The following is a 23,737-nucleotide window of genomic DNA, read 5'->3' on the forward strand; positions in this document are numbered from 1 at the left end:
GGGTCACATTGTCCGCATGCCCGATACAAGACTCCCAAAACAAGCGCTCTACTCGGAGCTCCGGCACGGCAAGAGAGCCCCAGGTGGTCAGAGGAAACACTTCAAGGACACCCTCAAAGCCTCCTTTAAAAAGTGTAACATCCCCACCGACACCTGGGAATCCCTGGCCCAAGACCGCACAAAGTGGAGGAGAAGCATCCGGGAAGGCGCCGAGCACCTCGAGTCTCTTCGCCGGGAGCAAGCGGAAGCCAAGCGCAGGCAACCCAAGCACCCCACCCACCCGCCCCTTCAACCACCGTCTGCCCCACCTGTGACAGAGACTGTAGGTCCTGCATTGGACTCATCAGTCACCTGCAAACTCATTTTTAATGTGGAAGCAAGTCATCCTCGGTTCCGAGGGACTGCCTAAGAGAGACATTACTGCTAGAAACTTGACTCTGAAGAAGTATTAGTGACTTTCCCCAATGACTCAGTGGTTAACGGCACCAAATGGTGCGTTACTATAGTACCCAGGCCAGCAATAACTCGATTTGTTCTGCACCCAGTAATCTCATCTACAAATGGTCTCCATTTGGAACAAAAAGTTATGGGTCCGAGTTCAGGCTGATTCCTATCCAGTCCCTCCCGCTAGAGAGTACATGTGTGAAGAGAGGATTGCCATTGGCTACAAATCTTCCCATTTCTCATAATCTGCCAAATGCCTGATAAAGAATGGCCACGTGTGCACAGTACTCTGGTGGACATTTGCCCGGTTGCAGAGAATATATACTAGAGCAGCGTTTCCTGGTCCTGCGCCTGGGGTTTTGGACCGATTGGACAGGAAAATCCAGCGCACACCCTTAAACGAACCTGTTCGATTCTCTGTCTGTTCATTTAAATGAAAATAAAATCGTACACTTCACTTATCAGCTTGCACACCTTCCCGTCCGCTTTTCCTGCGTTGAGGATGGTGCCGGAAGGATCCCAATGACACCCGGCGCAGTAAGGGCAAAATCTTGCCCCGTAGCCTGGAATGTTATGCCACCCCCAGGTGCCATCGGCGGGGCCTCGCAAGCAGCGGGCAGTTTATCAGAAAATTCAAGCAATTGCTTCTGCCCATTCTCATTAATCGCCGAAATTGCCACGCAAGGTACCAGCGAAACTCATGCCATCTATCTGCCGCGTGTGTGGCACGGCCCATGTCAAAGCGGTGTCGGAAACTTCCAACCATTGGAAATTGGGAAATTCTAATCCCGCGTGGTCTAAGAGAGGAGTCCTTTTCACACTTTCTTACCGGCCCTATTTCCAGGAAAGCGATTGAATATTGTGAAAATTTTAACAATAGTTTAACCCTAGTGTAAAGCGAATGGAGATGGGGCCTCAGAAACGCTCCCAAGTGCGTTTTTCTGCAGTGAGGTGTCATTCCAAGACTGCTGTGGCATCATCCTGCCCAAACTTATTGCTCATAAATAAGAAGCACCGGATATATACAAACATTCAATCAGTGGGTTAGAATATGGAGTGACAACTGGAAGCTGCCGAACTCGGGAGCTTGATTCTGTGCTGCAGTTAGGCGTCGATTAGAAACTGATTTACAATTGAACATATTTGTTGCTCAGGCGAGAAAAAAAAATAAAGTAGCAAAAGATAATCTGACCCCAAGAACGACAAATCTTGGAGAGAGAAAAAAAAGTTATTTTATTCTTCGTGACATCTGACTGGGAGGATTTTGAGTGGTTCCGAATTTTCCCCGTCGTCATTGATACCGGGGCTGAAGTAAGGGAAGAGTCTCTCGGTGAAAGTGTCAATGAAGGTGTAGAGATGGGACATGTTGTCCACATTGTAAAACGACACCTGTCCGCCCTCATAGTCCAGGTACACCCCGATGGCTTTGGGTTTCATCGTTACGTTCAGGCGGGTACGAGGTACGGTGGTGGCCTTGTACTCGTTCCCATTCCTCAGCCACACAATCCAGTATCCGGAGTCTGGCGTCGCTGTGGTGTGGCCTTTCCTGCTGATGGACTCTTTCACCACGCCCACGTCCCACTCAGTCTTGGTCCCTACTTGCACCTCCCAGTAGTGCTTCCCGGATATGAATGCCTCGGAGCCCAGGACACAGACGCAGGTGTCAAACCTCTCGGGGTTGTCCAGGACATCTTGCTTGACGTCCCCGTATTTCACAACAGTCAGGTCCTCGGAAAGCAAGAGTCGGGGATGAGCTGTTTTGGCATTCAGAGTCAGAAAGGCTGGAACTGACAAAGAGAGAAACAAAAACCAACATCAGAAAGCGTAAATAACAACAGAAAATGCTGGAAAAACTCAGCAGGCCAGGCAACATCCGTGGAGAGAAATTAGTCAACGTTTCGGGTCAAAACCCTTTGTCAAGACTAAAGAGGCACAGGGAATGAAATAGATTAAGAGGCCAGGCTGGGAGAGAACACAAGAGAAGAAGAGACATGAAGAGGTATTCAAAACCAGACGAGATGGTGATAGGACTAGTGGAGACAGATCAGAAAGTGGTCCATTTAATGACTGTACTTTGATTAATGTTTAGGACAGTTTTTTTTGCGGCAAGCGGCGAATTAACTGGAGTGAAAATCCTCCAAGATAAGTTTGAAAAACTATATAGATCCTTGTTATCTGTTCTATTACATTATATTATATCCATATATAATTTATTACATTTTCTTTTATTTTCTTCGGTGCTATTTATAAAGGAGCGTTTCCTTGGCACCTCTTCGCTCGCATCAGTTCGTGGAGTAGAGTTACTGGCTGGGTCAGTGCAGCCTGCATATTTATAATCTATAGAATAACGGAGCAAGAAAATAAAAATAATCATTTTGTTGCAAAGTATAATTCACGTTTCATCATTTTAATATAAGCGTTGCAAACACAACCAATCTTGGTTACAAATCTGATCAACATGGATTTCAAAAGGGAAAGACTTGCTTCACCAACCTTATTGAATGTTTCGAAGAGGGGACAGAGGAGACAATGGTAACGCAGTCGATGTAATTTATCTGTATTTTCAAAAGGCCTTCCATAAGGTAGCCCATAATAGACTGATGAACAAGGTCAGAGAATGCGGAGTCAGGGGAAAAGTAGCAGAATGGATTACTAGCTGGCTTCAAGACAGAAAGCAGAGAGAGTAGTGGTAAAGGGTAACGATTCACAACGGCAGAAGATGGATAGTGGTGTTCCACAAGGATCAGTGCTGGGACCACTGCTGTTTCACAATTTACATTAACGATTTAGACTTTGGAATCAAAAACACTATTTCTAATTTGCGGATGACACCAAATTGGGGTGGGGGGGATAGTCAATACTGAGGAAAAGTGCAACAAGTTACAGGAGGACATCAATAAACTTGCAGAATGGGTATATAATTGGCAAATGAAGTTCAACACAGATAAATGTGAGGTATTGCATTTGGGTAGGAAGAATAGGGAGGTCACTTATTACTTGGAGGGTGTGAGTCTAGGTGGGGTAGAGGAACAAAGGGATCTCGGAGTACAAATACACAAATCACTCAAAGTTGTGACACAAGTTAGCAAGGTCACAAAAAAGCAAACCAAGCACTAGGGTTTATTTCTAGATAATTGAATTCAAAAGTAGAGAAGTTATGCTAAACCTGTATCGAACCTTGGTTAGACCACACTGCGTACAGTTCTGGTCGCCATCTTATAAAAAAGGATATAGAGGCACTGGAGAGGGTGCAGAAAAAATTCACAAGGATGATACTAGATATGTGAGAGTATACATATCAGAAAAGGACAAACAGGCTGGGTCTCTTTTCTCTGGAAAAACGGCTGAGGGGTGACCTAATAGAGGTATTTAACATTATGAAAAAATGTGATGAAGTGGATACAAAGAAAATGTTTCCACTTGTGGGGAAGAGCATAACTAAAGGCCATTAATATATGATGATAGTCACCAAGAAATCCAATAGGGAATTCAGAATGAACATCTCTACCCAAAGAGTGGTGAGAATGTGGAACTCGCTACCAGAGGGACTGGTTGAAGCAAATAGTATAGAAGCATTTAAGGGAAAAGGGAATAGAGGGTTATGCTGATAGATTTAGATGAGGAAGGAGGGGAGGATGCTCGTGTGGAGCATAAACACCGGCATGGACTGGTTGGGCGGAATGGCCTGTTTCTGTGCCGTATATCCTACGTAATCCTGTGATTTTTTTTCTGGAAATGAGGCAAGCGGGTTCGCAGGGGTTTGTAGAGTGCGATGAAAAGTGGTGGACCAGAGTTATACTTCCAAGTGCGCTTCGCAAAAGGAGATGCGTGCTTTTGAATGCATGCTCAGTGCTCAGTCCCTGGAGCATGCTCAGAGCTCAGTCCCTGGAGCATGCTCAGAGCTCAGTCCCTGGAGCATGCTCAGAGCTCAGTCCCTGGGACATGCTCAGAGCTCAGTCCCTGGGACATGCTCAGAGCTCAGTCCCTGGAGCATGCTCAGAGCTCAGTCCCTGGAGCATGCTCAGAGCTCAGTCCCTGGGACATGCTCAGAGCTCAGTCCCTGGAGCATGCTCAGAGCTCAGTCCCTGGGACATGCTCAGAGCTCAGTCCCTGGGACATGCTCAGAGCTCAGTCCCTGGAGCATGCTCAGAGCTCAGTCCCTGGTGCATGCTCAGAGCTCAGTCCCTGGAGCATGCTCAGAGCTCAGTCCCTGGGACATGCTCAGAGCTCAGTCCCTGGAGCATGCTCAGAGCTCAGTACCTGGGACATGCTCAGAGCTCAGTCCCTGGAGCATGCTCAGAGCTCGGTCCCTGGAGCATGCTCAGTGCTCGGTCCCTGGGACATGCTCAGAGCTCAGTCCCTGGAGCATGCTCAGAGCTCAGTCCCTGGGACATGCTCAGAGCTCAGTCCCTGGAGCATGCTCAGAGCTCAGTCCCTGGGACATGCTCAGAGCTCAGTACCTGGGACATGCTCAGAGCTCAGTCCCTGGAGCATGCTCAGAGCTCAGTCCCTGGGACATGCTCAGAGCTCAGTCCCTGGGGCATGCTCAGAGCTCAGTACCTGGGACATGCTCAGAGCTCAGTCCCTGGGACATGCTCAGTGCTCAGTCCCTGGGGCATGCTCAGTGCTCAGTCCCTGGGACATGCTCAGAGCTCAGTCCCTGGGACATGCTCAGAGCTCAGTCCCTGGGACATGCTCAGAGCTCAGTCCCTGGGACATGCTCAGAGCTCAGTCCCTGGGACATGCTCAGAGCTCAGTACCTGGGACATGCTCAGAGCTCAGTCCCTGGAGCATGCTCAGAGCTCAGTCCCTGGGGCATGCTCAGAGCTCAGTCCCTGGAGCATGCTCAGAGCTAAGTCCCTGGGGCATGCTCAGTGCTCAGTCCCTGGGACATGCTCAGAGCTCAGTCCCTGGAGCATGCTCAGAGCTCAGTCCCTGGGACATGCTCAGAGCTCAGTCCCTGGAGCATGCTCAGAGCTCAGTACCAGGAGCATGCTCAGAGCTCAGTCCCTGGAGCATGCTCAGAGCTCAGTCCCTGGGACATGCTCAGAGCTCAGTCCCTGGAGCATGCTCAGAGCTCAGTCCCTGGGACATGCTCAGAGCTCAGTCCCTGGGACATGCTCAGAGCTCAGTCCCTGGGACATGCTCAGAGCTCAGTCCCTGGAGCATGCTCAGAGCTCAGTCCCTGGAGCATGCTCAGAGCTCAGTCCCTGGAGCATGCTCAGAGCTCAGTCCCTGGGACATGCTCAGAGCTCAGTCCCTGGGACATGCTCAGAGCTCAGTCCCTGGGACATGCTCAGAGCTCAGTCCCTGGTGCATTCTCAGAGCTCAGTCCCTGGAGCATGCTCAGAGCTCAGTCCCTGGGACATGCTCAGAGCTCAGTCCCTGGTGCATTCTCAGAGCTCAGTCCCTGGAGCATGCTCAGAGCTCAGTCCCTGGAGCATGCTCAGAGCTCAGTCCCTGGGACATGCTCAGAGCTCAGTCCCTGGAGCATGCTCAGAGCTCAGTACCAGGAGCATGCTCAGAGCTCAGTCCCTGGAGCATGCTCAGAGCTCAGTCCCTGGGGCATGCTCAGAGCTCAGTCCCTGGAGCATGCTCAGAGCTCAGTCCCTGGGACATGCTCAGAGCTCAGTCCCTGGGACATGCTCAGAGCTCAGTCCCTGGAGCATGCTCAGAGCTCAGTCCCTGGGACATGCTCAGAGCTCAGTACCTGGGACATGCTCAGAGCTCAGTCCCTGGGACATGCTCAGAGCTCAGTCCCTGGTGCATTCTCAGAGCTCAGTCCCTGGAGCATGCTCAGAGCTCAGTCCCTGGGACATGCTCAGAGCTCAGTCCCTGGTGCATTCTCAGAGCTCAGTCCCTGGAGCATGCTCAGAGCTCAGTCCCTGGAGCATGCTCAGAGCTCAGTCCCTGGGACATGCTCAGAGCTCAGTCCCTGGAGCATGCTCAGAGCTCAGTACCAGGAGCATGCTCAGAGCTCAGTCCCTGGGACATGCTCAGAGCTCAGTCCCTGGAGCATGCTCAGAGCTCAGTCCCTGGGACATGCTCAGAGCTCAGTCCCTGGAGCATGCTCAGAGCTCAGTCCCTGGGGCATGCTCAGAGCTCAGTCCCTGGAGCATTCTCTGAGCTCACTATCTGGCAGCTACTTTTTAATGCTAAATCGTGACCAGGAGCGCTAGTTTACTCCTAAAGTTTTTTTTTTATGGCTGTTAACTTTCCTGGATAGCCTGGGCACATAGAAACATAAAAAAGAAGATAGGAGCAGGAGTAGGCCATTCGGCCCCTCGAGCCTGCTCCGCCATTCAATGCGATCATGGCTGATCATCCAAATTCAGTACCCTGTCCCTGCCTTCTCCCCATATCCCTTGATCCCTTTAGCCTGAAGAAATATATCTAACTCCTTCTTGAATATATTTAACGAATTGGCCTCAACTGCCTTCTGTGGTAGAGAATTCCACAGGTTCACCACTCTCTGGGTGAAGAAATTCCTCCTCATCTCAGTCCTAAATGGCTTACCCCTTATCCTTAGACTGTGATCCCTGGTTCTGGACTCCCCCGCCATCAGGAATATTCTTCCTGCATCTAGTCTGTCTAGTCCTGTCAGAATTTTATAAGTTTCAATGAGATCCCCTCTCATTCTTCTAAACTCTAGTGAATATAAGCCCAATCGACCCAATCTCTCCTCCCAGGTATCAGTCTGGTGAATCTTCGCTGCACTCCCTCCATGGCAAGAACATCCTTCCTTAGATAAGGCGACCAAAACTGCACACAATACTCAAGGTGTGGTCTCACCAAGGCCCTGTACAACTGCAGCAAGACATCCTTGCTCCTGTACTCGAATCCTCTCGCTATGAAGGCCAACATACCATTTGCCTTCTTAACTGCCTGCTGCACCTGCATGCTTACCTTCAGTGACGGGTGCACAAGGACACCCAGGTCTCGTTGCACTTCCCCTTTTCCCAATCTATTGCCGTTCATTTAATAATCTGCCTTCCTATTTTTGCCACCAAAGTGGATAACCTCACATTTATCCACATTATACTGCATTTGCCATGCATCTGCCCAATCAACCAACCTGTCCAAATCATACTGGAGTTTCTCGGCATCCTCCTCACAGCACACATGCCCACCCAGCTTTGTGTCGTCTGCAAATTTGGAGATATTACATCTAGTTCCCTCGTCTAGATCATTAATATATATTGTGAATAGCTGGGGTCCTAGCACCGATCCCTGCGGTACCCCACTAGTCACTGCCTGCTACTCGGAAAAAGACCCATTTATTCCAACTTTTTGCTTCCTGTCTGCCAACCAGTTCTCTATCCAAGTCAGTACCTTGCCCCCAATCCCAGGTGCCTTAACTTTACACATTAATCTCTTATGCGGGACCTTATCAAAAGCCTTCTGAAAGTTCAAATACACCACATCCACTGCTTCTCCCTTATCTATTCTACCAGTTACATCCTCAAAAAATTCCAGTAGATTAGTCAAGCACGATTTACCTTTTTTAAATCCATGTTGACTTTGTCCGATCATGTCACTGTTTTCCAAGTGCTCTGCTATTACATCCTTTATAATGGACTCTAGCATTTTCCCCACTACCAATGTCAGGCTTACCGGTCTATAATTCCCTGTTTTCTTTCTACCACCTTTTTTGAATAGTGGGATAACATTAGCTACCCTCCAATCCATGGGAAATGTTCTAGAGTCTATAGAATTTTGGAAGATGACCAGCAATGCATCTACTATTTCTAGGGCCACTTCCTTAAGTACCCTAGGATGTAGATTATCAGGCCCTGGGGATTTATCGGCCTTCAATCCCGTCAATTTCCCTAACACCATTTCCCTACAAATACTGATTTCATTCAGTTCCTCCCTCTCATTAGACCCTATGTTCCCCGGCATCTCTGGGAGGTTATTTGTGTCCTCCTTATAAATTATCGGGCTTGTAGTTTTATTGTATAGGCAATGTGAATGGAGAGTGGGGCTGCTGGAGGTCGTAACGTCTCTTGCTTTATTCCCCTGGGGCATTAGATGGTGGACCTGTCGAATTATACAGGTGAAGGAATGTCCATCGGAAAATAGGGCATTGTGAAAGATTTACAACCATAACGACATTTCCTACATCCACAAGTTTCCCAGCACTAACTTGTAAAATGACATTTGCATTGATGTCTCACACTAGAAAAGAAGGGCTTGCATTCCTACAGCGTCAATGCCGACCGCTGGACGTCCCAAAGTGCAGCCAATTTGCACACAGCAAGCTCCCACAAACAGCAACGTGACAATGACCAGATCATCTGTTTTATTGTCATTGGTTGAGGGATAAACATTGGCCCAGGACACCGGGGAAAACTTCCCCTGGTCTTCTTCGAATTAGTGGCCATGGGATCTTTAACGTCCACCTGAGAGAGCAGACGGGGCCTCGGTTTAACGTCTCATCCGAAAGACGGCACCTCCGACAGTGCAGCACTTCCTCAGTACTGCACTGGGAGTGTCAGCCTAGATTTTTGCGCTCAAGTCTCTGGGGTGGGACTTGAACCCACAACCTTCTGACTCGGAAGCGAGGGTGCCGCCCACTGAGCCACGGCTTGACACTAGTACAAGTGTTGGAGCAGAACTGAAGCCTTAGGCTATCTGTGTATTACTTAAAGTAGATAAATAGACACACAGCTCACAACATTCTACATAAGGACGATCAATCTTACTGTGTGGAGGAGTGACAGATATTTCAAGGGTGAGACCATTGGTTCTTGTCACCATTACAGAATCAGGGTTTAGTAGCTTTCCGGAGGATGGGAAGCCAATGTGGAATGACACCCACCAAGGGAGCTGGAACTCAAATGTGAGACATGTGTAAACATATTTTGACACAGTTCTCATCCCTTCCTTTGGAAGTAGCAGCTGATGGACGGCTCCTCGGCCACTTGCGACTCCACCCAAGTTGTTTTTCCTTATCTATGAGCCCACAGCTATGTTCCGGTACTCACACAAACTCCACACTGGCGCTCTTCCATTGGGATCACTGGATAGCAAACAGCTGTGGGGACCCTAACCCTAACCCACCTCCATAGCCCAGTGGTATCAAAACTAATCGCAGCATCCCAAAATGAGCTAATGACCTAGATTCGGATATCCAGCCTGGGACTGCATGATTAATATCACATAGGACAACATATTTACTCACTGAGCCATCGAAAAATCTCTAACATGTTAAAATGGAACCAATTTGCTAATGCAGGTACAGATGACTAACAAAAGGACTTGGAGATCAAGAACTTTCAACATCATCGGGGTTGGAGAACAGGCGGTTTCGGAGCGCCGCACCATTACATCAACTGCAATGGAATTGAAAATCGAGCTGGGTGTAGAATGGGCAGCCTATCCGATACTGCCTGCCAGCAGGCTCGAGGGGCCGAATAGCCTACTCCTGCTCCTATTCTTAAGGCTAAAGGGATCAAGGGATATGGGGAGAAGGCAGGGACAGGGTACTGAATTTGGATGATCAGCCATGATCACATTGAATGGCGGAGCAGGCTCGAGGGGCCGAATGGCCTACTCCTGCTCCTATCTTCTATGTTTCTATGTTTCTGCTCCTGCCGAAGATGAAAGTTGAATCCCGAGCTGAATTTCCACCAGCTTCCCAAACGGAAAGACGGGAGAACCACCATTTGTTCCCAGCGTGCCTCTTTCCGGTCATGTGATGGCCCTGCGGCACATTGTTTGCAGTTAAACCAATAAATGGGCGCAACACAGCCTTTGAAATGAGAGCACTAATGCTGAGATTAGACGCCGACTCGACTGAATATTCCTTTGATTCAGCGCCTGTTTGCAGGCGGTTTTGGGGTGCAATGGAGCGGTAGTTTGCTACCGCTTAAACTAAGCCAATATAAACACGTGACCTATAACACGTAATCCGGCAGGAATATTGCTATTCCTCTTTAACACACACAGCTATAGAAACATAGAAGATAGGAGCAGGAGTAGGCCATTCGGCCCCTCGAGCCTGCTCCGCTATTCAATGCGATCATGGCTGATCATCCAAATTCAGTACCCTGTCCCTGCTTTCTCCCCATACCCCTTGATCCCTTTAGCCTTAAGAAATATATCCAACTCCTCCTCCTCCTATTCCATCCCATAGCATTCACATGAATCAAGTATGCATCACTAACCTCCACCCTCCATTTTACTCAACTCCCACTCCAAACCAGAGTCAAATTATTACCGTCACTATATAGATGTATAACGAATTGAAGAGGAAATGTTGCTACACCAGAGGGTTAATTTTACTTCACCTACATATCGTTTAGTTTTCAGCCGCTTTAGGAATTCTGAAATATCCTTCGAGGTTCCTGGTAAAGCCCTGAGAGACAGTCCAGAGAAGGTCTTCAGAGTCATTAATATTGGCCCAGAACTTCGGGTCTCCACGGGTGAGTACGCACGGGGTACTCACCCGTAGGCCCAATGGAAGTGTTGGTTTCGTGCATGCACTGCGCATGTGTGGGAAACCGGCACTTCCATTCCCCTGATCGAAGGGGTTCAGAGGTCGAACGCGTGCACGGGAGAGGCAGCGCGTGCGCATTGAACTTACGTTTTTTTTGCAGGTTTTCCCAGGAGGGTAAGTCTCCAGAAGTTAGACATTTAAAAAGCAGGCATAAGGCCTGCTTTTTACAAGGTAAGTGGTAAATTAATTAAAATTAAAACATTTTTTCCACAGGTTTATTATTTTTAAATACTTTAAAGAAAGGTAAGTTTATTTTTAGCCCCACTAATTTAAATTATTGTTTAAAATAGTTATTTCATGTAATTTAGTTTACTTAAAAAATGTGATTTAAAAAAAAAATTATTTGAAGATTTAGTGATGTTTTGGGGCCCGTAGTATTTCTAAGTTTTGACAGCTCTTCCTGTCAAACTTATGAATGGAGCATTCCCTGCTACGATTGGCTCTCCATGGCCCACATGATCCCAGGGGAGGCATCGAACTAACTGTGCCCCTGGGATACACAAGCACTGCGCGCCGGCAGCTGGAGCAGGCCCAGGATCGGAATTCCACGCGGGCCCACAGCTCAACGGCCGGCGCGCTAGGTAAGTGCAGGTCGGGGGCTTGCACCCGTGTGAAGCCCCCGACCCGAATTTCTGGGCCATTGTAGATTGATGGATACTACATAACACCACAATGAAGATAGGCTTGCTGCTTCGTGAAGATGAAAGTGTGCTAATGATGGGAGGAAGGGAGGACATCCATCCCCACAACATGAGAAGGCTTTGCAGGAAGGGGAAGGATGCGAAACAGGACAGTCAGCACCTGGAGAAAGAACAAGACTCTCAGCCCAGGATTTTCAATCAATAACAGTTGACACACCAAATAACGTCACTTCACACCTTCCTGCTCTCCCTCCAAATCTGCAGAAATCCCTCACTGTCAACAATTTCTGTCTATCCCCCTCATAAGACAGTATTTTGCAGTCTTCTGCCATCATACAATGGCTAGAGGTGGCAAACACACACGGAAAAGCGCTAATAACTCTATGTGATCAAGTCATGTTAATTAGAAAAACAACATTCACCCAGAGGTGGAAAGTCAACCATTCACCCTATCTACAACTACTTCGTAACACCGAGTTCATCCCTTGTGCCAATTCAGTTAATTGCTCTAGATCCTAGTCTACAACTTCTATGAGGTGCTCCCTAAGTGAGATGAGTTTAGATGGTGGGGAGTTAGGATAGTTCCATTGGAACCGTAAAAGTTTGGGGTGACTCTCTTCTCAGCGAAGGACTTGTCTCAGGGGAACTAGCTTCCAGCAGCCTTCCTCTGGCAGTGTCACGGGTGCTGAACCCATGTCTGAAGATCTTTTCAATGTAGACAGTAGAGGGGCCTTGAGGAAAACAGATTCATTGCCGCTGTTTGAAGAAACAGGATATTCTGCATTTCATGAAAAACCTTCTGCAATACATAGAAACATAGAAGATAGGAGCAGGAGTAGACCATTCGGCCCCTCGAGCCTGCTCCACCATTCAATGCGATCATGGCTGATCATCCAAACTCAGTACCCTGTCCCTGCCTTCTCCCCATATCCCTTGATCCCTTTAGCCTTAAAGAAATATATCCAACTCCTTCTTGAATATATTTAATGAACTGGCCTCCACCGCCCTCTGTGGCAGAGAATTCCACAGGTTTACCACTCTCTGGGTGAAGAAATTCCTCCTCATTTCTGTCCTAAATGGCTTACCCCTTATCCTTAGACTGTGACCCCTGGTTCTGGACTCCCCGACCATCGGGAACATCCTTCCTGCATCTAGTCTGTCCAGTCCTGTTAGAATTTTATAAGTTTCAATGAGATCCCCTCTCATTCTTCTAAACTCCAGCGAGTATAAGCCCAATCGACCCAATCTCTCCTCATATGTCATTCCTGCCATCCCAGGTATCAGCCTGGTGAATCTTCGCTGAACTCCTTCCATGGCAAGAACATCCTTCCTCAGGTAAGGCGACCAAAACTGCACACAATACTCAAGGTGCGGTCTCACCAAGGCCCTGTACAACTGCAGCAAGACATCCTTGTTCCTGTCCTCGAACCCTCTCGCTACGAAGGCCAACATACCATTTGCCTTCTTAACCGCCTGCTGCACCTGCATGCATGTGGTGGTCTCCTCCCACTCATCCATTATCTCATCCATAGGCATGGAAACTGTCTCTATTTCTTTACTGCCTCATATAAGATCTAGGTTTCCTAGTCATAGCTCTCTCCAAGACCGGACTCTTGCGATCTGGGTCCTTAGGCTCTTGAGCTGAGGTCTATATTCCCTTTGCTCTCTGTGAACCAAATTCAATCTGTTTCTCTTCCACGTCGAGGTCCACATTCTCACCAGTGCTCAGTGCTACATGAGTGAAACCCCCTCTGACTCACTAACTGCTTCCTCACAAATGGGGTCCGTGTACTGGTGCTTGCACGGTAAGATGCCATTGTGAGTTTGGTGATGAAGTGGCAGGGATTCTAGCTTTGGAAGTAACAGCAGCTGTAGCTCTGGCACTGCCTGGGTAGTCATTCAAATGGCCGGCCTCTTCTTCCAAGGCACCTCCCGTGACGAGAAACACAGAAGAGCTTGTTTAGATGTACACACAATAGTATTTCATCTTGAAGAACTAATGGTCGCATGTTAGACACTTCAAAACTTTGAGAAAACGTAGGAAGCGGACACTAGTTTTGATGAGCCTTGCCTTGCCTTTTGCTTCTGCTGCAACATCGCCTCCAACCTCAATCTCCCACAACCTCCCTCGTCTGTCTGCCTATCATTTGCAGAACTCCCTGTTCATGTGCACTCGTGTGGTTTTCAGCATTGATGCATCATCCTGATTGCATTGCTCTGTTGGTGGTTGGCCGTTTCCTTTGCGGGGAAAGAAGACAATGATAAAGGAACATGAGAAGGATGGCGACTAGGCCTGTTCCATATGAGTGCGTGCATCTCAATGATGATGATAGGTGCATGTGCCTTGTCGCTTTAAGTGAGATGCTCCTGGTGACTAGTGGTCACCCTTCAGGCAAGGCTGTATGAGTTCAGGTGCTGCTTGCGTGTTTACAGAGGTTGCCTTTTGCATAAGTGAGTTTTTCTGACATCCAGGTTATGACAGTGGAAGAGTATCAGAAGAAGGCCGGCGAGAGAAGCCTCCATCAATGGTACAAGGTATGGCACCAATGGATTGGCACCGCAGTCTAACTTACATTGGCCATCCTTTTGAGGCCATTACTCCTCTCCCTGCACTCTGCGGTAGTTCTTGGAGTGATAGTGGTTGCACTGAAAAGGGTAAGTTTAAAGTAACCGTGCCCCCTCCCCTCCAAATCCCGTGGGAAACTGACGGGATCGGGTCGAATACCATAGAAACATAGAAGATAGGAGCAAGAGTAGGCCATTCGGCCCCTCGAGCCTGCTCCGCCATTCAATGAGATCACGGCTGATCATCCAAATTCAGTACCCTGTCCCTGCCTTCTCCCCATGTCCCTTGATCCCCTTAGCCTTAAGAATAGAAACATAGAAGATAGGAGCAGGAGTAGGCTATTCGGCCCCTCGAGCCTGCTGGCAGGCAGCATCGGATAGGCTGCCCATTCGACACCCCGCTCGATTTTCAATTCCATTGCTGTTGATGTAATGGTGCGGCGCTCCGAAACCGCCTGTTCTCCAACCCCGATGAGGTTGAAAGTTCTTGATCTCCAAGTCCTTTTGTTAGTCAACTGTACCTGCATTAGCAAATTGGTTCCATTTTAACATGTTAGAGATTTTTCGATGGCTCAGTGAGTAAATATGTTGTCCTGTGTGATATTAATCATGCAGTCCCAGGCTGGATATCCGAATCTATGTCGTTAGCTCATTTTGGGATGCTGCGATTAGCTTTGATACCACTGGGCTATGGAGGTGGGTTAGGGTTAGGGTCCCCACAGCTGTTTGCTATCCAGTGATCCCAATGGAAGAGCGCCAGTGTGGAGTTTGTGTGAGTACCGGAACGTAGCTGTGGGCTCATAGATAAGGAAAAACAACTTGGGTGGCGTCCCAAGTGACCGAGGAGCCGTCCATCAGCTGCTACTTCCAAAGAAAGGACTCTGTTCCTGCTTTCTCCCCATATTCCTTGATCCCTTTAGCCTTGAGAAATATATCCAACTCCTTCTTGAATATATTTAATGAATTGGCCTCAACTGCCCTCTGTGGTAGAGAATTCCACAGGTTCACCACTCTCTGGGTGAAGAAATTCCTCCTCATCTCTGTCCTAAATTGCTTACCCCTTATCCTTAGACTGTGACCCCTGGTTCTGGACTCCCCGGCCATCGGGAACATCCTTCCTGCATCTAGTCTGTCTAGGCCTGTTAGAATTTTATACGTTTCAATGAGATCCCCTCTCATTCTTCTAAACTCCAGTACGTATAAGCCCAATCGACCTAATCTCTCCTCATACGTCATTCCTGCCATCCCAGGTATCAGGCTGGTGAATCTTCGCTGCACTCCCTCCATGGCAAGAACATCCTTCCTCAGATAAGGTGACCAAAACTGCACACAATACTCAAGGTGTGGTCTCACCAAGGCCCTGTACAACTGCAGCAAGACATCCTTGTTCCTGTACGCAAACCCTCTCGCTACGAAGGCCAACATACCATTTACCTTCTTAACCGCCTGCCGCACCTGCATGCTTACCTTCAGCAACTGGTGCACAAGGACACCCAGGTCTCGTTGCACTTCCCCTTCTCCCAATCTATTGCCGTTCAGATAATAATCTGCTTTCCTGTTTTTGCCACCAAAGTGGATAACCTCGCATTTATCCACATTATACTGCAGCTGCCATGCATCTGCCAATCACCCAACCTGTCCAAATCATACTGGAGTTTCTCGGCATCCTCCTCACAGCACACACGCCCACCCAGCTTTGTGTCATCTGCAAACTTGGAGATATTACATCTAGTTCCCTCGTCTAGATCATTAATAGATATTGTGAATAGCAGTTTTACACCTCACCAGATTTTACTCGCCATTGAAATCAATTGTTAAACCGGCGGTTGATCCGACATCGTCAGTTTATCGCCAGGAAGGTTGGGTTAAAATTACATCCATGAAAGTTCCTGCAACTTCCTGCTAAGCAGCCACAAGCACTCTCTTCTTAGGCTTCCTGCCCGAGATAGAAACATAGAAGATAGGAGCAGGAGTAGGCCATTCGGCCCCTCGAGCCTGCTCCACCATTCAATGAGATCATGGCTGATCATCCAAATTCAGTACCCTGTTCCTGCCTTCTCCCCATATCCCTTGATCCCTTTAGCCTTAAGAAATATATCCAACTCTTTCTTGAATATATTTAATGAATTGGCCTCTACTGCCTTCTTTGGTAGAGAATTCCACAGGTTCACCAATCTCTGGGTGAAGAAATTCCTCCTCATCTCTGTCCTAAATGGCTTACCCCTTATGCTTAGACTGTGACCCCTGGTTCTGGACTCCCCCGCCATCGTGAACATCCTTCCTGCATCTAGTCTGTCTAGTCCTGTTAGAATTTTATAAGTTTCAATGAGATCCCCTCCCATTCTTCTAAACGCCAGCGAGTACAAGCCCAATCGACCCAATCTCTCCTCATATGTCATTCCTGCCATCCCAGGTATCAGCCTGGTGAATCTTCGCTGCACTCCCTCCATGGCAAGAACATCCCAAGCGGCAACACTTGAACAGATGCTTTCGAGAATCTGGCAGCCTGTCCTGCTGACGACACTCCGCCCCTCCCGAATGCCACCATCCTTTCAATAGATCCTTGCAGTTGCACTTCCTGTCGGTCAGGAAGTGACCTGCCCCTTCAACCAGCTGCAGCCCTTTAAAAGGCTGCAGCAACGACCAATTTCATTCCGCCCCTGCAGCAGTAGCTCCAATGAGGGTGGAAACGAGCGTTCCCTCATCACCCTGCAAGGTTAATGAGGCCCTTGGGATCAAAGTTCAGCAGGTTAGTGGGTGGAGTTATGTGGCCGGGTGCTGGCCCCACCCAGCCGCTAACCTGCCACCGGGAGGAGAATTCAGCCCAGCAGGTCCTTCCGCGTCTGAAAAGAAAAAAAGATAGGTTAAAGTTTTGGTTAGAGACGGGAAGCTCGAAGATAAGTGAACCCCTCTAAGACTGATCAAATGTAACTGAGGAGGTGAGAACAACAGGTAAACATCACGAATCACAGTTCCTAGTTCCAATGGAAGAGGGGATTCCCGGGTTTAATAGCCTGTGAACGGGGTTCTCAGAACACCAGAGAGAGATGAAAAGTGCCACTTTCAAGCACTTCTTCCAGGGGCTTTCCTCACTGGGCTGGACCAGCGGAGGGTGAAATACAACTTCAGCGAGGGCGCAAAATGGCTGGTAGCAGTTCGGCCGCCTGTTATCCCAATTTCTCTGTCCATTGACTTTGTGTAGAACGGCTGGCCGAACTACTATCGCCCATCTTGTGCCCCTGCTGAAGTTGAATTTTACCATTATGGCCCTCTTCACTATTCCATGAGCCCTGTCCTCCGTTAGTCCTGGCACTTTTCAGAATCCCGTCCAATCAGCTCTTCCCACACCAGTATCAAGTGGCAAACAGCAATTTACCTTTACGCCGTCCAGTCTAATATATTGCATTGCCCGGTCATGGTACTGTTCCCTCCATTATACGGGCATGAATTGCAGATTGGAGGGGAAAATCTCAGCTTGCGCCAGCAGAAAATCAGCGGTGATGGGTCGACCAGCCCTTATACACCCGAGCTCTTTTTCCTTTCAATTAAATCAATGGGGTAGATTTTCAATTGCCTGCATGGTCGTAAAACTGATGCCCCGGAATAGAAACCGCTGGGTTTCCCTTTTCAGTAGTTTCAAGCAAAATGATAATCGGGCAGTTTCTGTAACAGGCAGCGACTTGGTAACCCCAGATTCACGACCCAGTGGGAAATTAAAAATGTATCTCAATGAAAAGGAAAATCAGGTTGGATGAATAACGTGCGGCGGGTCGGAAACCGACGCTAACGCTCAAACTGAAAATGGCCACTGATGACTACAGGCGCCTCCTGTGGAACCCAATTGGCTTTTCCTTCCAACATAATCCCAACCAACCTCAATGCAAACTTCATGAACAGTATTTCCCCAATGGCACTACACAGCCTTCTGATTCGCAATTTATCCTAGCAAATTCAGACCCGACTCTCTGCAATTTTCCTGCCCGTTTCTCCCGTGCACGTTTCACTACATTATCTTCCATTTTTTGGAGCTGTGTTCATGTCCTTTTCACCTTCCCTGTACATTTCGCTGTCTGACTCAGACACCAAGGGCGAAACTGGCCACAGGCCATAGCGCAAAATGGGCGACAGCGACTGGAAGTCAATGGAAAAGAAAATCGAGCAGGGTGAGAAACGGGCGGCCGATTCGCTATCGTCCATTTTCTGCTACCGCCAAAGGCCAACTTAACTCAATGGGGGAAAAATTCAGTTGGTTGCACCTCCCGTTAGTGCCTTAAGAGGGCGCTAACGGGACGCAAACCAACTAGCGCCTGGGCGCGGCACTGCCCGTGCCTCCCGCAAAATTCAGCGGGAGGTTAGTGGTGGCGCTAACCGGTAGTGCTGCGCCGCTGGTGATGACATCATTGGCGTGCACAGCGCCCCGCTCACAGTCTTCGGGAGCGCCCCCTGACTTACCGCCGGACGCTATGTCCGACGGGGTCAGGGGGGTGTACCTGCGGCCGGGGAGGCGCAATTTAAAGGCGAGGTGCGGGGCGGCCATTTTTGTTGCTGGCCGCCTGCCAGCACCTGCCTGCGCTCCCGTCCCAGACCTCCTGAAACGACCCCCCCCCAACCCCCGCCGCGGAGTGCCGGCTGCGCTCCAAGAGCCCGGCACTTCTCTTGAGTGCCGGGCTCTTTTGCCTGCACTCCCGATCCCCGGGGGCCCAGCTGGGCCCCAGGCCACGCTGCGCAAGGCCCCTCCCCTTTAAGAAGGGGAGGAAGGCACGGTGGCATAGTGGTTAGCACTGTTGCCTCACAGCGCCAGGGACCCGGGTTCGAATCCGGCCTCGGGTGACTGTCTGTGTGGAGTTTGCACATTCTCCCCGTGTTTGCGTGGGTTTCCTCCGGGTGCTCCGGTTTCCTCCCACAGTCCAAAGATGTGCGGGTTAGGTTGATTGGCTATGATAAATTGACCCTTAGTGTTAGGGGGATTAAATACGTGGGGTTACGGTGATAGGGTGGGATATGTGTTGGTGCAGGGGTTATGGGGATCGGGTGGGATATGTGTCGGTGCAGGCTCGATGGGCAGAAATGGCCTCTATCTGCACTGTGGAGTTTCTGTGATTTCTGTGAAGGCCTGCAATACCGCGGCGCGACGTGCCGCAGCGTGTGGTGCTGCGGCACATAACGCCGCAATATTGACTCACAGTGCCCCAAGAGGGATGCAGGGCGCTTCCAGTAGCGCCCCGCTTCCCTCTTGGGGCGCAACAACTCAATTTCCGGCGCGGGGAACGCTAATTTTTCCGGGGCACTACTTTTAGCGCCCCGGCGAAGTTAGTGCCCCAATGGGGCGCTACTCAATTTTTAGCTCAATAGGTTGTTTTTTTAGCCGACTAGTGCAATTTTCTAACCCGATAGCACTTATGCCACCCATTTTAACTGCCTCTTTGTGATAACTATTGGAAATCTGACTATTGACTTTTACCTATTGTCCCCTCCAATGTCCATGTTGTTCAGTCCTATGAAGGGGATGCTTATCTTCCACATTCCAGTTATGGGAAATGGTCTGTATCCAAAACACTGATCTATCATTTCTCTTTTCAAATACTGTCGTGCATTTGCAGCATTTTCCATTTTAATTGCAAATTTCCAAGACTTCCAACTTAAAAAAAAAACATATTGGTACCATTTTCCTGCTTAGTATAGTTTCCAATCGATCTTTGCCATTTTCGCCAGTTTTTTTGACAACTCTGCTAAAACCAGGGAGTGGCTGATGGCATCCGCTGCTTCACTGAAGAGGCCATTCTTCATGTGTGAACCAAGCCAGTGACTTTCCTGCTGCTTGGAACTAAACAACCAAACCCAGCACAGTCCATAAACGTGCACTGGGGAAGTCACTGGGTAATGGGTAGGAGCGGGAATTCTGATTAGTTCCCTTCTGCTCTCTCTCTCTCCCCCCCCAGAAAAAGAGGTAGAAATTCGCCTTGGTCAGTAGCGCAAAATGAGCGTTATTGCATGGGGCGCTCGTTACACGCCCCGCCCGATATCCTGTTCCATTGGTATAAGATAGAGGAAAAAAGATAAAAAGTGATAGTAACTACAGCTGACGGAGCTGGGAAAGAAGAGTTCAAACACAGAGCAAGAGAGAAAAAAATAGATTGGGATGAAGGGAAGCTAGCTGGGTAACAGTCACAAAGGGGAGAACTTTAATTAACCCGCCCATCAGGAAGCTGACAAGATCACGTGAAGCGCGAGTTTTACACTCCTTCCGATTTTACTCAACATTTGAGTAAATTGAGACCAATATTGGGCGGACTGTAAAATATCCACCCGATCCTGTGGGTTTCCCGCCTGGTATAAAATGGGCAATATCAGGCCAGAAATTTGGGTCCCCATGGGTGACTACGCGCTGGGTACTCATACGTAGGCCCAACAAAAGTGCCGGTTTTGTGCATGCACTGCGCATGCGCGGGAAACCGTAACTTCCGTTCCCTTGAAGGAAGGGGTTCACAGGTCGAACGCGTGCGCCGGAGAGGCAGCGCGTACGCCTGGAACTTCCGATTTTTTTTTTTACAGGTTTCTCCGGGAAGGTAAGTCTCCAGGAGCTACGCTTTTAAAAAGCAGTCGCAAGTCCTGCTTTTAACAAGGTAAGTGGTGAATTAAGTAAAATTTAATCATTTTTTCCACAGGTTTATTATTTTTAAATACTTTAAAGAAAGGTAAGTTTATTTTTAGCCCCGTTAAAAACTGTAATTCATTTTTTTTAAATTTAAATTATTGTTTAAAATAGTTATTTTATGTAATTTATAGTTATTTTAAAAATGTGATTTAAAAAAAAATTATTTGAAGTTTTAGTGATGTTTTGGGGCCGATCTTTATTTCTTCCTGTCAAATCTATGAATGAAGCATTCCCTGCTACGATTGGCTCTCCATGGCCCACGTGATCCCAGGGGACGCTTCGAACTAACTGCGCCCCTGGGATACGCAAGCACTGCGCGCCGGCAGTTAGAGGAAGCCCAGGATCGGAATCCCACGCGGGCCCACAGCTCAATGGCCGGCCCGCTAGGTAAGTGGTTGCATAGAGATAGGAACAGGAGTAGGCCATTCGGCCCTTCGAGCCTGCTCCGCCATTCAATGAGATCATGGCTGATCTTCGTCTGAGATCATAGCTGATCTTACCAGTTCAGTACCCCGTCCCCGCCTTTTCTCCGTAACCCTTAATCCCCTTAGCCTTCAGAAATATATCCAATTCTCTCTTGAAAATATTTATTGAATTAGCCTTCACAGCCCTCTGTGGCAGGGAATTCCACAGGCTCACCACTCTTTGAGTGAAGAAATTCTTCCTCATCTCTGTTTTAAATGATTTGCCCGCTATTTTTAGACTGTGGCCCCTGGTTCTGTGCTCCCTGGCCATTGGAAACATTCTCTCTGAATTCAGCCTGTCCAGGCCTGCCATAATTTTATATGTTTCGATGAGATCCCCTCTCAATCTTCTAAACTCCAGTGAGTACAAGCCCAAACTATTTAATCTCTCTTCGTAGGTCATTCCCGCCATTCCAGGTATCAGCCTGGTGAATCGCCGTTGCACTCTTTCCATGGCAAGAACATCCTTCCGCAGATGGGGCGACCAAAACTGTACACAATACTCCAGATGCGGTCTCACCAGCACCTTGTACAGCTGTAGTAAGGTATCCCTATTCCTATACTCGAACCCCCTTGATATGAAGGCCAACATACCATTTGCCTTCTTAATCGCCTGTTGCACCTGCATGCTCTCCTTCAGTGACTGGTGCACAAGAACACCCAGGTCCCTCTGCACTTCCCCATCTCCCAATCTATTGCCATTTAGATAATAATCTACCCTCCTGTTTTTACCCCCAAAGTGGATAACCTCGCATTTATCCACATTATAGTGCATCTGCCACGTATCCGCCCATTCCCCCAACCTGTCCAAATCGCACTGTAGCCTCCTGACATCCTCATCAGAGCCCACCCCTCCTCCTAGTTTAGTGTCGTCAGCGAATTTGGAAATATTGCATCCAATTCCCTGATCCAGATCATTTATATATATTGTGAACAGCTGGGGTCCCAGGACAGATCCTTGCGGCACCCCGCTGGTCACTGCCTGCCACTCTGAAAACGAGCCGTTTATTCCAACTCTCTGTTTTCTATCCGCCAGCCAGTTCTCTATCCACGTTAATACTTTGCCCCCAATCCCATGAGCCTTAATTTTGCATGACAATCTTTTGTGTGGAACCTTATCGAAGGCTTTCTGGAAGTCAAGGTACACCACATCCACTGGCTCTCCCCCATCTATTTTACCAGTTACTTCCTCAAAAAATTCCAGCAGATTAGTCAAACACGATTTACCCTTTGTAAATCCATGTTGACTCTGTCCGATCCTTTCCCCATTTGTCAAGTGCTCCGCTATTTTATCCTTAATAATGGACTCTAGCATTTTGCCCACAACCGATGTAAGGCTTACTGGTCTATAATTCCCTGCTTTCTCTCTACCCCCCTTTTTAAATATTGGGGTAACATTAGCTACCCTCCAATCCACGGGTACTGTTCCCGAGTCAATGGAGTTCCGGAAGATGATCCTTAGAGCATCTGCTATCTCCAGGGCCACCTCCTTAAGTACCCTAGGATGTAGTTTATCAGGCCCCGGGGATTTGTCGGCCTTCAGTCCCCTCAACTTACCCAACACCATATCCCTAGAGATACTAATTTCTGTCAGCTCCTCCCTCTCATTAGTCCCTATGTTTGCCGATATTCCTGGGAGGTTATTTGTGTCCTCCTTTGTGAATACAGAACCAAAGTATGAGTTTAATTGGTCTGCCATTTCCTTATTCTCCATTATATATTCTCCCGAATCGGACTGCAGGGGACCGACTTGGGATTTTACCAGTCTTTTCCTCCTGATATACCGATAAAAGCTTTTGCAGTCTGTCTTTATTTTTGCTGCAAGTTTACTTTCGTATTCTATTTTCCCCTTCCTGATTAATCCCTTTGTCCTCTTCTGCTGTATCCTGTACTGCCCCCAATCTTCCGGTCTGGTGCTTTTTTTGCCAGTTGATATGCCCTTTTTTTTGATTTTATGCTGTCCCTAATTTCCCTCGTTATCCACGGTTGAGTCACCTTTTTAGGTTTATTTTTATGCCAAACCGGTATAAACATGTTCTGGAATTCTTCCATTCTATCTTTGAATGCTTGCCATTGTCTATCCACTGTCAATCCCCCCAGAAACACCACCCAATCAATCTTACCCAATTCCCGTCTCATACCCTCGTAATTCCCTTTATTTAAGTTCTGGACCTTAGTCTCTGATTCAATTTCCTCACTCTCCATCTCGACTGAGAGCTCGATCATATTATGATCGCTCTGACCCAAGGGGCCTCGTACAAGAAGATTGGTGATAAGTCCCTTCTCATTGCACAATACCCAGTCTAAAATGGCCTGATCTCGAGTCGGCTCCTCGACATATTGGTCCAGATAACCGTCCCGAAAACATTCCAGGAATTCCTCCTCCTCAGTCGGGGGCTTCCTGCGGGTGCAGGTCGGGGGCTTGCACCCGCAGGAAGCCCCCGACCCGAATTTCTGGCCCATCAAA

The 23,737-nt window shown here is 48.4% G+C and overlaps 1 protein-coding gene across 1 annotated transcript in view; it reads right to left on the bottom strand.

Moving 5' to 3' along the window:
* Positions 1–287: 287 nt before the first annotated feature.
* The window catches only part of LOC147096429 (zinc-binding protein A33-like), a 34,591-nt gene continuing 11,141 nt past the window's right edge, over positions 288–23,737 (bottom strand). The window contains exons 6-7 of the mRNA XM_085975191.1: positions 2,662–2,781; positions 288–2,231 (exon numbers count right to left, since the gene is read on the bottom strand). Coding sequence (XP_085831317.1) covers positions 1,678–2,231; positions 2,662–2,781 — 674 coding nt within the window. The 3' untranslated portion in view covers positions 288–1,677. The remainder of the gene's footprint in view (positions 2,232–2,661; positions 2,782–23,737) is intronic.

Source organism: Somniosus microcephalus, unplaced genomic scaffold (assembly GCF_052327205.1).
Source record: "Somniosus microcephalus isolate GS21.2 unplaced genomic scaffold, FLI_Smic_1.0 unresolved_chr1, whole genome shotgun sequence".
In the NCBI taxonomy this organism is placed as follows: domain Eukaryota; kingdom Metazoa; phylum Chordata; class Chondrichthyes; order Squaliformes; family Somniosidae; genus Somniosus; species Somniosus microcephalus.